Source organism: Gopherus evgoodei, chromosome 12 (assembly GCF_007399415.2).
Source record: "Gopherus evgoodei ecotype Sinaloan lineage chromosome 12, rGopEvg1_v1.p, whole genome shotgun sequence".
In the NCBI taxonomy this organism is placed as follows: Eukaryota; Metazoa; Chordata; order Testudines; family Testudinidae; genus Gopherus; species Gopherus evgoodei.
This window is the reverse complement of record NC_044333.1, coordinates 23801375-23816381: the sequence shown is the minus strand read 5'-3', so window position 1 is coordinate 23816381 and position 15007 is coordinate 23801375. Positions and strand designations below refer to the sequence as shown.

Sequence of the window (15007 nt, the reverse complement as noted above, 5' to 3'; positions counted from 1 at the left end):
ACCAGCCAGTCATCAAAGTAGGGAAAGATCTGAACCCTCACCACCCCTACCCCCCCGAAACGCCTGAGGTAGGCCACTACCACAGATATACACTTTGTAAAGACTCTGGGAGCCGTCGATAGGCCAAACGAGGGGACAGTGAACTGGTAGTGCTCCTGCCCTACCGTGAAGTGGAGGAAACGCCTGCAGTCCTCGAAAATATGAATGTGAAAGTACACATCCTGTAGATCGAGGGCGGTGTACCAGTCTCAAGGATGGGGATGATTGAGGTTAAAGAGACCATGCAAAACTTGAGCTTTACCATGTACTGGTTCAGGCCTCACAGGTCCAGAAGGGGCCTGCGCCCCCCTTTGGTCATCGGGAGGAAAGTACATACATGGTTAGAGAAGTGAAGGTCTGATGAATCCCTGGCACAAACCGGTAAATCGTCCCTAGGCGTCCCATCAAAACTGGCACTTAGCTGCCTGCTTGCCCTTAGAGGGCCCAGGCTGGGGCGCAAGCCAGGATTGCCTTTATGGGCGCTTTTTATAGTCCCTTGATTTTTTATAAAGGGGCTGGTATCTGGAACGGGTGGCCTGACTGGGAGCCTATGGTTTGAACTTGGACTAGCCGGGGCCAGGACATAGAGACAGAAGGTCTTTAATGTCATGTGGGAGTCCTTAAGACCGTGTAACTTCAGGTCTGCTTGTTCCACAAACAGGGCCTTTCCATCAAATAAAAGGCCCTGCAAGGAGTTCTGTGCCTCGCTGGACAACCCAGACAGCAGGAGCCATGACGCTCTCCTCATGGACACCATGGAGGCTGTCAGATAACCTTAGTCCCAGATTTGGACCTTAGCGTCCAAAATATGGGGGTTAGCATGAAAACCTCCAAGCTTAGCTACCAGCTTGGACCTGGTACTTGCTGCCACCACCCAAAAAATTAGAGTGTTTTGGGGCACTCTGGTCCCCCTGAAAAACCTTCCCTGGGGACCCCAAGATCCAAATCCCTTGAGTCTCACAACAAAGGGAAATAATCCTTTTTCCCTTCCCCCCTCCAGCTGCTCCTGGAGAGATACACAGACACAAGCTCTGTGAATCTAAACAGAGGGACTCCCCCATCCCCGTTTTCCAGTCCTGGAGAACAGAATTACCGAGAGTTAATCTCTCTTTTCCCCCTCACCCAGAAGGAATGCAAAATCAGGCGAATAAATCTAACACACACAGATCTCCCTCTGACTTCTTCCTCCCACCAATTCCCTGGTGAGTACAGACTCAATTTCCCTGAAGTTTCCCAGTAAAGAAAACTCCAACAGGTCTCAAAAAGAAAGCTTTATATAAAAAGAAAGAAAAATACATAAAAATGGTCTCTCTGTATTAAGGTGACAAATACAGGGTCAATTGCTTAAAAGAATATTGAATAAACAGCCTTATTCAAAAGGAATACAAATCAAAGCACTCCAGCAACTATAGACATGTAAATACCAAAGAAAAGAAATCACATAACTCACTATTTGATCTCTTTGTCCTTACAACTTGGAAACAGAAGATTAGAAAACAGAAATCACTTCTCAAAGCTGAGAGAAAAGCAGGCAGGCAGGCAAAGACTCAGACACAAACTTCCCTCCACCCAGAGTTAAAAAAAAATCCTGTTTCCTGATTGGTCCTCTAGTCAGGTGCTTCAGGTGAAAGAGACATTAACCCTTAGCTATCTGTTTATGACAGAGGCCATAGACCGTGCAGCTGTATCCGTGGCTGTCTGAAGAGCTGCCTAGCGGCAGCCATGCCCTCCCCAACCAGAGCCTTAAACACCTGCTTATCAGGCTCCTGGAGGGAGTCCGCAAATTTGGGCACTGAACCCCACAAATTGAAGTCATATCTGCCCAACAGGGCTTAGTGGTTAGCCACCCTCAGTTGGAAGCTCAAAGACAAATAAATTTTTCTACTGAATAAATCTAGTCTCCTTGAGTCCTTACTCTTAGGAGAAGGAACGGGCTGACCTTGATGCTCCCTAGAGTTAACCGCCTCGACCACTAGAGAGTTGGGGGTGGGGTTGGTACACAGATATTCATGCTCCTTGTCAGGCATGAAACATTTCCGTTCTGCCCTCTTGGAGATGGGGGCAAGGAAGCCGGGGTTTGCCACAGGGCATTTGAGATCTCTGCCACCCTTTCATGAAGTGGGAGATCCACCCTGGCCTGTGCTGAAGCTGAGAGGACATTGAAGAGGGAGTTCGAGGGTTCCTCCCCCTCCTCACTTTGTAGGCTGAGGCTTGATGTCACCCTTTTCAACAGTTCCTGGTGGGCTTTCATGTCCTCCTGCGAGACAGGAGAAGGAGGGGCCATTATCGCCTCATCAGGGGAGAACGAAGAAGGGAGTGCAGTGCCCTGCATCCCCGCCAGTGCTGCAGGTCCTATCACTTGATCCTCCTTGTAAGTGTGGGACTAGAGAATAAGCGGGCCACTGACCCTTTTCTGGGAGGCTGATGGTCTTTCTGAGGCTCCGGCCACCAAATGAGCCACCACAAGGGGGCTGCGTCGGGGCCCACAGGACCCATTGGCACCATGGCACTGGCCAGGGAGCCCAGTGCCACTGCACCTGCTGTGGCAATGTCGGAGTGGACTGCCCCACCTGGCCCACTGACTGTGGACAACGGGAGGCCGGGCTGGCATACAAACTACTGCTATCCCAGGACGGGGACAAGTGATGGTGTCGGGAGTGGTGCCGAACACGACACCATGATCCCGACATGCAGGAGTGGGAGTATTGTCTGTAACAGCTGCTCCGCGAACAGCTCTAATAGGCGGATCCACGATGGCAGGGTGCCAGTGATCAAAGCCTGGGGCTGTGGGAGCAGCGCCCTTGGACACGACGAAGAGGGAAAGCGGCGTCAACATCCATACCAAGAGGGGCCACAATAGCGTCTTGGAGATAATGACCTCCGGTGCTATCTGTCCTGGTCTCGGCAGGTCATGCTCTCATTGCGAGGTCTGCATTCCCTCGAGGCGGAGAGGTGCCTGGAATCCCTGGTGCGCCACACACAGCCAGACAACCTGGTGGGGGTTGACGGGGACCAGCACGGGCTGCATGCGGGATGGTCAATGTGCCGAGAACAGTATCAGTAATCTTCCCTCGATCGTAAGTGGTATCATCCAGGCAGTGACTGTGGGGGTCCGAGTGGGGGCTTTCCCCTGGACCGGGGATCCATTGACAGCGGTGCGACTGGTACCAGTAGAGACAATGTCTCAGGCCACCTGCAAGGCCTCCGACACGGAGGGCACCCGAATGTGGCCACTGGCGTCTGGGTAAGTCGGCTCTGAGTGGGCTGGGCTACTCCGCTTGACTTGAGTAAGAGGCTGGAAGGCCAATGGGGATCGAGAGCTGCCCAACATGGGACTAGTCTCTCTTCCAGCCTTGCTCCGGTGCCGTAGTGGAGAAGGTCTCCTCTTCACCTTTTTAGAGTGTCCTGTGGACAGGGAGCAGTGCCAACTGGTGGAGGGCATTGTTGGGTCACTATGCACCCTGAGTGCTCAGTGCCGACACAGAGCAGTGCAGCAGTGTGGGGATAAGGGCCGATTCCATCAAAATGGCTTGGAGCTGTATGTCCCCACTCCTCCTTAGTCCGAAGTTAAAAGGATCTGCAAATTTTGCAGCGGTTGCAGACGTGTGTTTCCCCCAGATAGCGTAAAAAGTCTGCGTGCGGAACACTCACAGGCATAGGCCATTTGCAAGTGTCACATGACTTAAAGCCCAGAGAACGGGGCATGCCCTGACCTTGGTGAACTTAACTATTCTAATTTTTTTTTTTGGTAACTATAGGTACTAATTAACTACGAACTAACAAATTCCAAAGAGGAAAAGCTACAGTAGAGCTGGAGCAGAGCAGTACTGAAGCACCTTCGCTGGCGGCAAGAAGGAACCGAGGTGGGGTGAGCACACAGTGCCCCTTATACCGCGCCAAAGCGGCGCCAGTCCAGGGGTCATTAGAGGCACACCTCTACTTGAATATTCCCTTGATATTGCTTATTCACGGTAATTGTTATAGTTGCTTCAGGAATAATATGCAATTGTGAATGGGAGACGAGATGGTTCATGTGATCCCAAATGTACAGAGTTTTTTCTCATGGATTCCAAGGCCAGAAGAGATCATTGTGATCATCACCTCCTATACAATACAGGCCAGAGTACTTCCTCGAAAAAATTCCAAGAACATATCTTTTAGAAAAACATCGATCTTGATTTAAAAATTAACAGCAATGGAGAATCTACCATGAACACTGATGAATTTTTCCAGTAGTGATGTGTCCACACTAAAGAGCTTCAGAACCTCTTAATATTGTATGTAGAATTCTATAATAAAATTATTTCTTTTGCCCCTGTGTTTACAGTTTATATGTCTTTTGTTTCAGGGTCATTTAAAACTCAATAAAATAAGAAACTATATCAATGAAACGTGCATGCCTTTTTAAAGCAAACAGCATGGCAGGTGCAAAAGGGGCCCAACTCCAGTGTTTACCCTGCCTCTCCTCCTTGCTCCAAGCACCAACCACTCTAAAGCACCTATCCTCAGCCAGGTAAGGCTGAAGGTGGAAAGACAACAATCTCTTAGGAGCAATCCCAGATTCTCAGAAGAATCCCAGATCCTCAGCAGCAGGAGCTACAGCAAGATGGCTTTTGTAGTTCCAAGATCCCAGTGATATCAGTCTTCCTGATGCTGCTACCTTCTTCCTGCCCATCATGCTGTTCAAACAGGATCACTGTGAACTAGGAACCTTTTAATTTATTCCTGCAGCATCCACACAGGCGAGTTACAGCGCAGCACTTTGATGTGCACTGCTAGTCATGTTCCCATTCTCCAAACAGCAGGCAGCACAGGCATGCCCTTTGTCTTCCCCTATTATGTTATACATTTATTTAGATTATAAACTCTTCAGGGGAGGGACTGTTGTTTTTTTTGTCTGTAAGAAGTGTGGCATACATTGGGCTCTATAAAAATAAAACTACTAAAACCTTCTATTATAAGGAAAATATAGATTTTTATGCAAGTATCTTAGTATTTTTATTGGTACTTCAAAACAAAAATCTCAATTACACTTATGATACATTACTTGTAAGAAAAACATCAGCTACTTTAAGACTACACTTTCCTCTAAGAATGCTGAAAATAAAATCTTTCCCTACAGATCAATTTTTTTTTGGCAAGCAACGATTTTCCTAATTTTTAAACAGAGCATAAATCATCATCTTTGTTCATGTTATTTTTTGCACATCAGCATCATGACTATCAATTTCATTAGCACAACTGTGACACCAGGTAGTTAATTAACTGCTGTTCCAGAGCAATAAAAGGTAACTTGCATTCCTGTATGTTAGTACTACAAAAGTGTCTCTATAGATAACTGAAATCCAGAAGATTCATAGGACATTCCACCAGTTTCACATCTCTAAAAGCTAGTTTGAGCACAAAGTTTAACTTAAAAGACTAATTTCCTTGTTTAGCCTTCCACAAATTACATTCCTTAGAAAGAAAAATTCATGCAACATTCCTGAGTATCTACTTTGCATACTTAATTTAAAATACTTGCGTATTTAATTCTTCATAGGGTTAACAGAAATAAAGGAGGAACGCTGAATGGTTATTTACCATCCTTTAAATGAAAACTAGTTAGTAACTAAAGTGGCTGAGAAAAAATATATTAAAATTAGTTTTCAAAATATTTACATACAACCGTCATCTCATTCTCTTCATAACTATATATGCATTATGTTAATAATCTTTATAGAATTCATAAAATTGAATGAAGTATTTAAATTGAATAGCACGTTGCATGTGAACAGTTCAATAAACTTTACGAAGATTAATTTACGCTCACTACACATCTGTGAGGTAGGTATGCACATCCACTTCATGTAAATATACCCATTTTATAGATGAGGAAATGGAGGCAAAGATTAAGCAACTGGTCTAAAGTTACACAGGAAGTACATGACAGTTAGGAACAGAACCCAAACCTATCAACTCTAGCCCTGTGCTTTAACCACTAAATCATGCTTTTCTACAGCATCACAGAACTGATCATAGAATTGTAACAAAAGCTAGAGATGGAAAAGACATCAATATACACCGCTACCTCGCTATATTGCAACCCGATGTAACACGAATTTGGATATAACACGGTAAAGCAGTGCTCCAGAGGGGTGGGGCTGCGCACTCCGATGGATCAAAGCAAGTTCAATATAATGGTTTCACCTATAATGTGGTAAGATTTGGCGGCTCCCAAGGACAGTGTTATATTGAGGTAGAGGTGTATCTGTTATATCACCTAATGGATCTACCTCCCAGTGCAGAACTGCTCTCTAAAGCATATTTTCCAATCTATTATAAAATATAGTGAAGGGAAAAATCTTGCCCTGTCAAGGAATTATCCCGATTATCTGACAGGTCATATCCATCTTTACAATAATGTTCAGCAAGACCAGAATTAAGTTCTATTCTTGAATAACATTTAAATTCATGTTTCTTAAAAACCATCATATAAAAATCTGAAAGTGCCTGTACTCAAATCTGAGCAGACTGTCAAAATAGTTACAAGACTTAATTTTTTCAAATATACATCTAACTCAGTACCTTTAAGAGATTACAATCTTAGATTACACTGCAGTTTTCCACTGAGCAAAGTAATATTTGGGAGAAGCAAAACAAGCTGGTAGTTACTCTTTATGCTTCTATTACATTTTACCCTACAAATGTATGTTATGTAATTATTAGTGTAAACTTATTACCACTGTAGCTCCCTTGGTTCTTGAAGTAAAGACATTCACACATTCCTGGCAGCATGTTCAAGAGTAAAGGTATTACTCTTCATGTCCCAGCTAAATCACAACTGGACAATTGCCTTCCACCTAGGTAAAATTCCCTTGTAGTTTTAACTGTGATTGTTCAATTGTTGTCCTGAATAGTTGTGCTGTATTGCTGGGGGCTGTTTCATGGCTACTACCTTCTACATTAGAAGAATAATGTGTGATTGTGTGCACACACACAAATCTAATTAATGGGGTGATTTGGGATCTTTAGATGAAAGGTGCTAAATAAAATGTAAGTAATGATTGTAGTGCTGAGCAGCAAGACCTTACAATTGGCCTGGGTGAAAGGGAGAAAGATTAATCTATTCCTTATTGTCCTTTTTCCTCTCTCAACTAATGCTCATGAAAAGCACCATCTGACACCAAACTGACATCAAGAGACTAAATCCTTTATCTATCCATCCATCCACAGAACAAGCAAAGCAGGAGCAGCAACAATGCAACCTTTCCCACTACCTCAATATACCTCAACTCTAATCTGAAAGAAGGTTTGAGAAGTTAGTTGAGTCTCCAGACCCATTTAAAGCCTGACTTTGATGCAGAACTGTCAGCAAAGGTACCAGTAGTGCCAAAGTGATACTGATTCTGTGACATACATACAGTATCAGTTCACTAGGAATTGGTCTTGGAATCGGCACTTCACTTCACTGAGGCCAGTGAAAAATCATAACATGGCAACAGTTTTTAATCATTGTTAACAAAGACTAAACATGCATCAGTGACCAAGAAGTTCTGCAACTTATTGCCAGTCCACTAAACCAATTATTTGCTCCCCACACCCTGTTTAGTCCTTTTCTTTATTTTTGCTGTCTGGGCAGCATAGTTTTTTATACAGTACACCATCAATAAGTGACAATGCTGTTTTAAAGTAAATTAACAAAAAACATTGAGAGGAACATACATAACCTTTCTTCTTGCATGGTATAAAATATTTCAAATTCAAGTATCCAAAATAAACCAAACAACATATTTTAATACAATAAAAGGGCTCAGTTCACTATTATTTTACTAAAAAAATTGAAGACTTGATCCTGAAGCCCTTAAACTCTGCTAATAGCTCCATGGAGTTTAGAGGAACTCCTCATCTGAATAAGGGCTGCAAACAATCTTTAATCATCATTTTGGGTTGGGAGAAAAGGGATTGACAGAGATTTATCTGCTGGCTAGTCATCACTCTCTGTTCCACCATCTTCTGAGGATTCTTCCATTTCTTCTGTTATCAATGTAGAAGAATGATGTGCTTTTTGTGCACCTACAACAATGAAGGGGGAAAATGTAGTATATTATCATGTAAAATAAAAATATATTATAATTATAATTATTAATATATTTTGATTATGTAGTATGAAAAAATGTACTGTAGACTTTTAGTTAAAAAACCCAAAAGCACACACTGGAGAAAAAATAAACCGATGAAAGAGAATAATGGTGTGCAGAACTGGTGTTCTGTTAAGGATGCTGCATTCAGGATTAGAAGCAATACTCATTTCTCCATACCAATTCAAAAGAGCCTGAACTTATTTGGTTTTGGGAGGTGGTGTGTAAATTACTATTTGGTCTAGATGCTTAACAGGAGAGAATATGTTATACATCAAAAGTGAAATGAATATCCATTAAACTTGTACTTCAGGAGACAGAACATAGAATGAAATTATTTGGCTGTGAAACAAGCTTAAAATAATGTTTTCCTAACCAGCTCTGTGAACTTTGAGCAATAAGATGAAAGAGGGATCCACTTTCTTATGAATTTAGAAGATATTAACAACAGGTGATCTAAGTGAACACAATCTACTATTCAGCCCACAGTTGTATCAGAGACGCTCCAGTACAAACTACAATGGCTATACCCACTCCTTTAGTGGTGAGTTAATTCTAGAAATTCATATTAACAAGCTTCAACAGAAAAAAGCAGATGACAAATATCCAGGGTAAACTGATAGACTGTTCGCTCTCTAACACTGATAGATATGCACAGCTGTTTGCTTCCCAGGCATTAATACATACTCTGGGTTAATTAATAAGTAAATAAGAGAAAGTTACTCACCTTGCAGTAACTGAGGTTCTTTGAGATGTGTGTCCCTGTGGGTGGTCAACTCTAGGTGATGGTGCCTTCCAGTGCCATTGATTGGAGATTTTCGGTAGCAGTGCCTGGTTGGGACACACGCACTCAGTTGGTATCTCCCGTCTCACTGGAATCTTCCTGAGTGTGTGTGCCCCACACCCTCCTCAGTTCCTTCTCTACTGTGGAGAATCATACTAGTACTCCAAAGTAGAGGGGAAGAGGGCGGGGAGTGGAGCACCCACAGGGACACACATCTCGAAGAAACTCAGTTACTGCAAGGTGAGTAACTTTCTCTTCTTCTTCGAGAGCTGTCCCTGTGGGTGCTCCACTCTAGGTGAATGTGTAGCAGTACCACTATGGTTGGTGGGACTTTGGAGATGTGGCAGTGAGTACTGTAGATAGTACTGTATGGTCTACTGTGGTGTCTGCCGTGGTGTCTTGCGTGAGAGCATAGCGTTTTGCAAACTTGTATTCAGATGACCTCATAGCCGCCTTGCAGATGTCAGGAATGGGAACATTGTGTAGGAAGGCAACAGATGTTGACATGCCTCGAGTGGAATGAGTTCTAATGCCTTCGGGCAGTTGAAGATTCTGCGCATGGTAACAGGATCTGATGCAGTCAGAGATCCACTTGGATAGACGTTGTTAAGAGATAGCCGTACCTTTCGATCTTTTGATAATGGAAACAAAGAGTCGTGGGGACTTACGAAATGGTTCAGTCCTGTCTAAATAAAAAGCGATTGCTCGCCTGATTTCGAGAGTATGCAGGGTTGCCTGTTGCGGAGTCTTGTGAGGTTTGGGATAGAAAATAGGTAAGTATATAGGTTGGTTGAGGTGGAAGGTCGATACCACTTTAGGAAGAAATTTAGGATGTGGTCTCAAAGTGACTTTGTCTTTGGAGAAGATTGTGTAGAGAGGGTGGGCCATCAGACTCATTTCACCAACTCTCCCTTCTGATGTTATGGCAACTAAGAAAGCCACCTTAATGGACATATGGAGATAAGAAGAGGTAGCCAAGGCCTCAAATGGAGGTTTCATGAGAGCATGAAGAATGAGGTTAAGATTCCATGCAGCCGCTGTTGGATAAATTTCAGGGTAGAGATTTTGCAGGCCCGTGAGAAAGCGTTTTATGGTGGGGTGGGTGAAGAATGAATAACCATCTAATAGGTCATGGAAGGTGATAAGCGCCGCCAGGTGCACTTTGATGGAGCTGAGCGAAAGTCTGTCCTGTTTTAGTTTCAGGAGGTAGTCCAGAATGTTAGGGAGGGTCATGTTATTGGGTGCTAAGTGATTACATGAGCACCACAGGGCGAAATGCTTCCACTTCTGCAGGTAGGTTTTACGAGTGGAGTCTTTCCTACTGTGCAGGAGGACATATTGGACTTGCTCGGAACAGTCTAGTTCATGGGTTTGGAACCATGAAGGAACCAGGCTGTGAGGTGGAATTTTTGGAGCTGGGGGTGAAGAACCCATCCGTTGTCCTGGGAAACATGGTCTGGCCTGTTGCGGAGAGCCCATGGGTGACAGGAGGACATGCAGAGTAGGTAGGGATACCACATCTGTCTTGGCCAAGCTGGGGCAATAAGGATGATCCGGGCCTTGTCGTCCGCAATCTTCCGAAGAACCTTGTGTAACAGAGGGATTGGTGGAAGGCATACAGGAGGGAGTTGTTCCATGGGATGAGGCCTGCATCTCCTAGGGATGCAGTCCTGAGTCCTGCTCTGGAGCAAAACGGAACATTTTCGACTCTGGGTCATGACACAGAGATCAATTGACAGGGTGCCCTAGAGGGAGAAGAGCTGTTGGAGTATTGCGGGATGCAGTTCCCATTCGTATTCTGTCGAGAAGCGCCTGCAGCCTGGTAGGTAGGGAGCGATGATTTGTATTCAATGTTGTATGCACCAATTCCATAGTTGAATGGCTTCCATGCAAGGGAATGTGATCGGGCTCCCCCTTGTCTGTTGATGTAGTACATACATGCTACGTTGTCTGTTAAGGCATGAAGAGATTTGTTCTTTATGAGAGGAAGAAAGTGAAGGCATGCTCGCCTCACTCTCTGAGCTCTAAGAGATTTATGTGTAGGTGCATCTCTGATGCGGGCCACCGGCCTTGTGCCCTGTGCTGCCCTAGGTGCGCTCCCCAACCGATTAGGGAAGCGTCCGTTGTGAGCATGAGCATTGGGGAACATTGCTGGAAGGAAACCCCTGTGCAGAGGTTTTCTGGACTTGTTTACCAATGTTGGGAAGCTATAACACTGGGAGGAGGAGTCAGCAGCATCCCTAAGGTGTGTCTGTTGGGTTTGAAATTGGAATTGAGCCATCCCTGGAGATATCTCATGTGTAGCCTGGTGTGGTGAACCACCAAAGTGGTGGCTGCCATGTGACCAAGGAGCTATAGGCAGAGTCTTGCCTGTGTTCTGGGACGAGTAGAGAGCATGCGTTTGAGTTGCGTGATAGTGAGGAATCTGTGATATGGGAGCGAGGCCCTGCTCTGGATTGAGTGGAGATGAGCTCCGATGAACTCGATCTGTTTAGGTGTCAGGGTGGATTTTTGGATGTTTATTTGGAGGCCTAGGCTGTGAAAGAGGGAGATGGCTAAACAGGTAGCTTGAAGTGTCTCGCCATAGGAGTTTCCCTTGATGAGGTATTCTTCCAGATAGGAGAACAGCGTGACCTCGTGTTTGCGGAGGTGAACCACAATCACGGCTAGAGTCTTGGGAAAAAAAAAACCTCTCGGTGCTGTGGCGGGTCCGAAAGGGAGAACTCTGTATTGAAAATGGTCGTGACCTATTGTGAATCGTAAGATGCGTCTGTGAGCTGGATGAATTGATATATGAAAGTACGCATCCTGTAGGTCAAGGACTGTGAACCAGTTCCCTTGATCCAGTGCAGGCATTATTATGCCCAGTGTGACCATCTTGAATCTTTGTATCCTCACGAATTTGTTCAGTCGGCATAGATCTAGCATAGGCCTCCATCCTCTGGTCTTTTTCTGAGTCAGAAAGTAATGGGAGTAGAAACCTGTCCCTTGATTTTGCGTCGGCACAGGTTCCACTGCACATAGTTGTAGAAAATGCGCCACTTCTGTGCGAAGTAAGTGGTCATGAGAAGGGTCCCTGAAGAGGGACGGGGAAGGGTAGGAGAAAGTTTGTCCTTATCAAAAGGGAGATCCTCCACTTTGGTCTGCAGTTCTTTGGGGATGCCAGATGCAGAGAACCATGAGGATCTGCGCACAACCACAGCAGTTGCAGCTGTACGGGCTGCTGTGTCTAGAGATGCCTGTAGGGCCATTCTGGAAATCAACTGGCCCTCAGTCAGGATTGATTTGAAGTCTGTTCTCCCATCCTCTGGAATGTAGGAGGCAAATTCAAAAGTTTATTGTAATTATCAAAGTCATAACTGGCAAGGAGAGCAGAATAGTTTGCAATTCTGAATTGTAGTATGGAGGATGTATAAACCTTGCGGCCCAAGACGTCAAGGCGTCTAAGGCCCTTGTCTTTCGGGGTGGGTCGATATTATGACTGTTTCTTCCTCTGTGCAACTGCATCCATGACAAGGGAGTTAGCTGGTGGATGAGAAAATAGGAAGTCAGCTGGTGGCCTTGAGCCATGACGTGAGGTGGCAGAGGTGCCTGTGGAGGAGAAGCAGGAGGGGAGAACTCCGCTTGCTGCTGTAAATCAAGTTCACGATCAGTGGAAACCAGTTCAGGTGGAGAGAGCAGCGGTTCAAAAAAATGAGCCCTTTGTATCTAGGAGCGGAGAGTGAGGCTCAGGTGCCACTGAAAGGTCACACTGAGTGAGAAACTGTTGCTCCTGCTCCCTGGGCTGAACTGAGCCTGTTCTCTGCTCTAGCTCATTAGCAGGAGAAAGTGAAAGTGACTAGTGCTGTAGACTGCTTGGAGGTGCCCTGGAGGGAGTCTGCTACTGGTGCCCAGATGGAAGATAGCCTCGGTGCCAACGTTCTTCTCCCTGCAGGGGAGGATTGCGCTGCTGGCACTCTGGCCATTTTTGGTGCCGAGGAGCAGCGCGCTGCTGGCACCGCAGCCATTTGCGGTGCCCAGGAGGAGCGCGCTGCTGGCACCGCAGCTGCTTGCAGTGCCGAGGTGCAGCGCGGTGCCGAGGGGACCAGAGCCAGAAGGACCCTCCTGACACGGGAGGTCAGGGCCCTGCCTTTGCGCTGTGTCAGAGCCGCGGCTGAGGCATTAGAAAAAGCTGAGGCACCTAACTTTGGTGCTGTCAGCACAGAGGGTAGGGATCTTGCGGGAGATCCCCTCCCTTGTTAAAGTCTCTCCTGTGAGACTGTTCTGCTTCTTGCCTCCGCTCCAGAGAGGGTGAAGCAATGCTGCCCACCGGTTCCGATCTGGCTGGGGAGCGTGTGGGAGCGGGTTTAACCTCTCTCATCTCCAAAAGCGTCTGTAAGGATTTTTCCATCATCAGCATTTTGAGCCGCAGATATCTGTAGCGACGAGCTCTTGACTTGAGGCTCGCACAATGGAGGCACTTCACAGGGACATGGGTGTCCCGGAGGCACTTCACACAGTATGAGTGCTCATCTGTCCGTGGTATGGATTCCTGACAGGAAATACACCTTTTGAATCCTGAAGCTCCTGGCAGTATGAATTAGAGATGGCCGAGGAGAGCGTCTCAACAGGAGATAAGCCTGAGGGATTTTTTTTTTTAAGCTAAGTAACTAATTATGTAACTACACTAAAGGAAGGGAAACAAATGAGATGTAACTAATAATTATTTCTATGTTCTTTGTTACTGTTTCCTATAGAGACCAGAGAACAAAAGGCAGCACTGCCCCGAGTTCCGTCTTCGGCCAAGGACGGTTGAGAAGGAACTGAAGAGGGTGTGGGGCACACACACTCAGGAAGATTCCAACGAGACAGGAGATACTAACTGAGTGTGTGCGTCCCAACTAGGCACTGCTACCGAAAATCTCCGCTCAGCGGCGCCGGGACACACCATCACCTAGAGTGGAGCACACACAGGGACAGCACTCGAAGAAGTAATTTAGGCCTGTGCAAGGGCACACTCACCCCTTGTGAGAACCTCCTGTCGGCTGGGTGTGAACCTGCACACTCTCTGCCTGTGGTGCCCCATCAGCTATTGTCCTCATCAGGTAGGTCTTCAGTGGCTCAGCCTTCTGGCTAAGTCACACCAAGTCAAGAATGGACGAACCCTTTCCTGGGTAACAAAGGTCCAACAGGGACTACCACTGTGCCCTTACTGGTATCTGTGGCCCTGCCTCTGAGCTCAGTTCTCAGACTGTTCTTAGCTTGCTTTAAGTCTCTCCATGCGCTGCTACAGAGCAGCACCCCTAAGGCTTTCTCCCTGGAGACTCTTTGCCTTTAGCAGTTCTCTGGTATCCCTTTAAGTCTTGCCCTTCACTTGAGCCTCTAACCTAGCCTCATCCCCAGCAGCCAGTGAGGAGACCAGGATCCACCTACTACTTTGGGTCCCAAGCCAGGGACCCTACAAATAGCATCCACATGCTGCTTCCTTTAACAGTTGCTGCTGCTGTTCCCTGGTTTGCTTCCAAAGTAGCCCCTCCTCTTCACCCTTACCTTAGGGCTGAAGCTCTCAATGCCTATTCTTCTTCACCAAATGCCAGTGCCACCAGAACTTCTGGTTTTCCCTTGAGATCTAGCAACCAGAAAGGAGTACCCTTCCTTACTCCTCTGGTCCCAGCCAGGGACTGACCTACTCAGTTCCTGTAGCTTCTTTCACCTAAGCCTGTTGCGCTCTGATTGGCTGCTTCTCTGCAGCCTTTCTAGGCATGCCTGTAGGACCCATCTTCACTGCTCCTCTCTTGGGGTGTGGTGTGGTAGGGCCACAAAGCTTCTAGCAGGAGGCCTCATCACAAGGCACAACATTAGCGAAAGTCCTTGTCTTGATGAAAAACCTGAAACTTGCAGGTGAGAGCTTAAATTTCTTTGGTTTGTCTCACTAATGAAAAAGCCACACCAAAAGCAACTTCAAAAGTTAGAGAACACAATGGAAACAAATTCCTTAATACAAATTGTTTTGAGAGAGTGAAATCATCATATCCCTCAGGGCTAGACTAAGACTCTGTTACAGAGTTATTTTGTGTATCTTGTG

The 15007-nt window shown here is 45.8% G+C and overlaps 1 protein-coding gene across 1 annotated transcript in view; it reads right to left on the bottom strand.

The window, feature by feature from the left end:
• Nucleotides 1-7166: 7166 nt before the first annotated feature.
• Nucleotides 7167-15007, bottom strand: part of TDRD12 (tudor domain containing 12) — a 156027-nt gene continuing 148186 nt past the window's right edge. Inside the window, exon 32 of the mRNA XM_030581899.1 lies at nucleotides 7167-8094. Within this exon, the coding sequence (XP_030437759.1) occupies nucleotides 8006-8094 (89 nt within the window). The 3' untranslated portion in view covers nucleotides 7167-8005. The remainder of the gene's footprint in view (nucleotides 8095-15007) is intronic.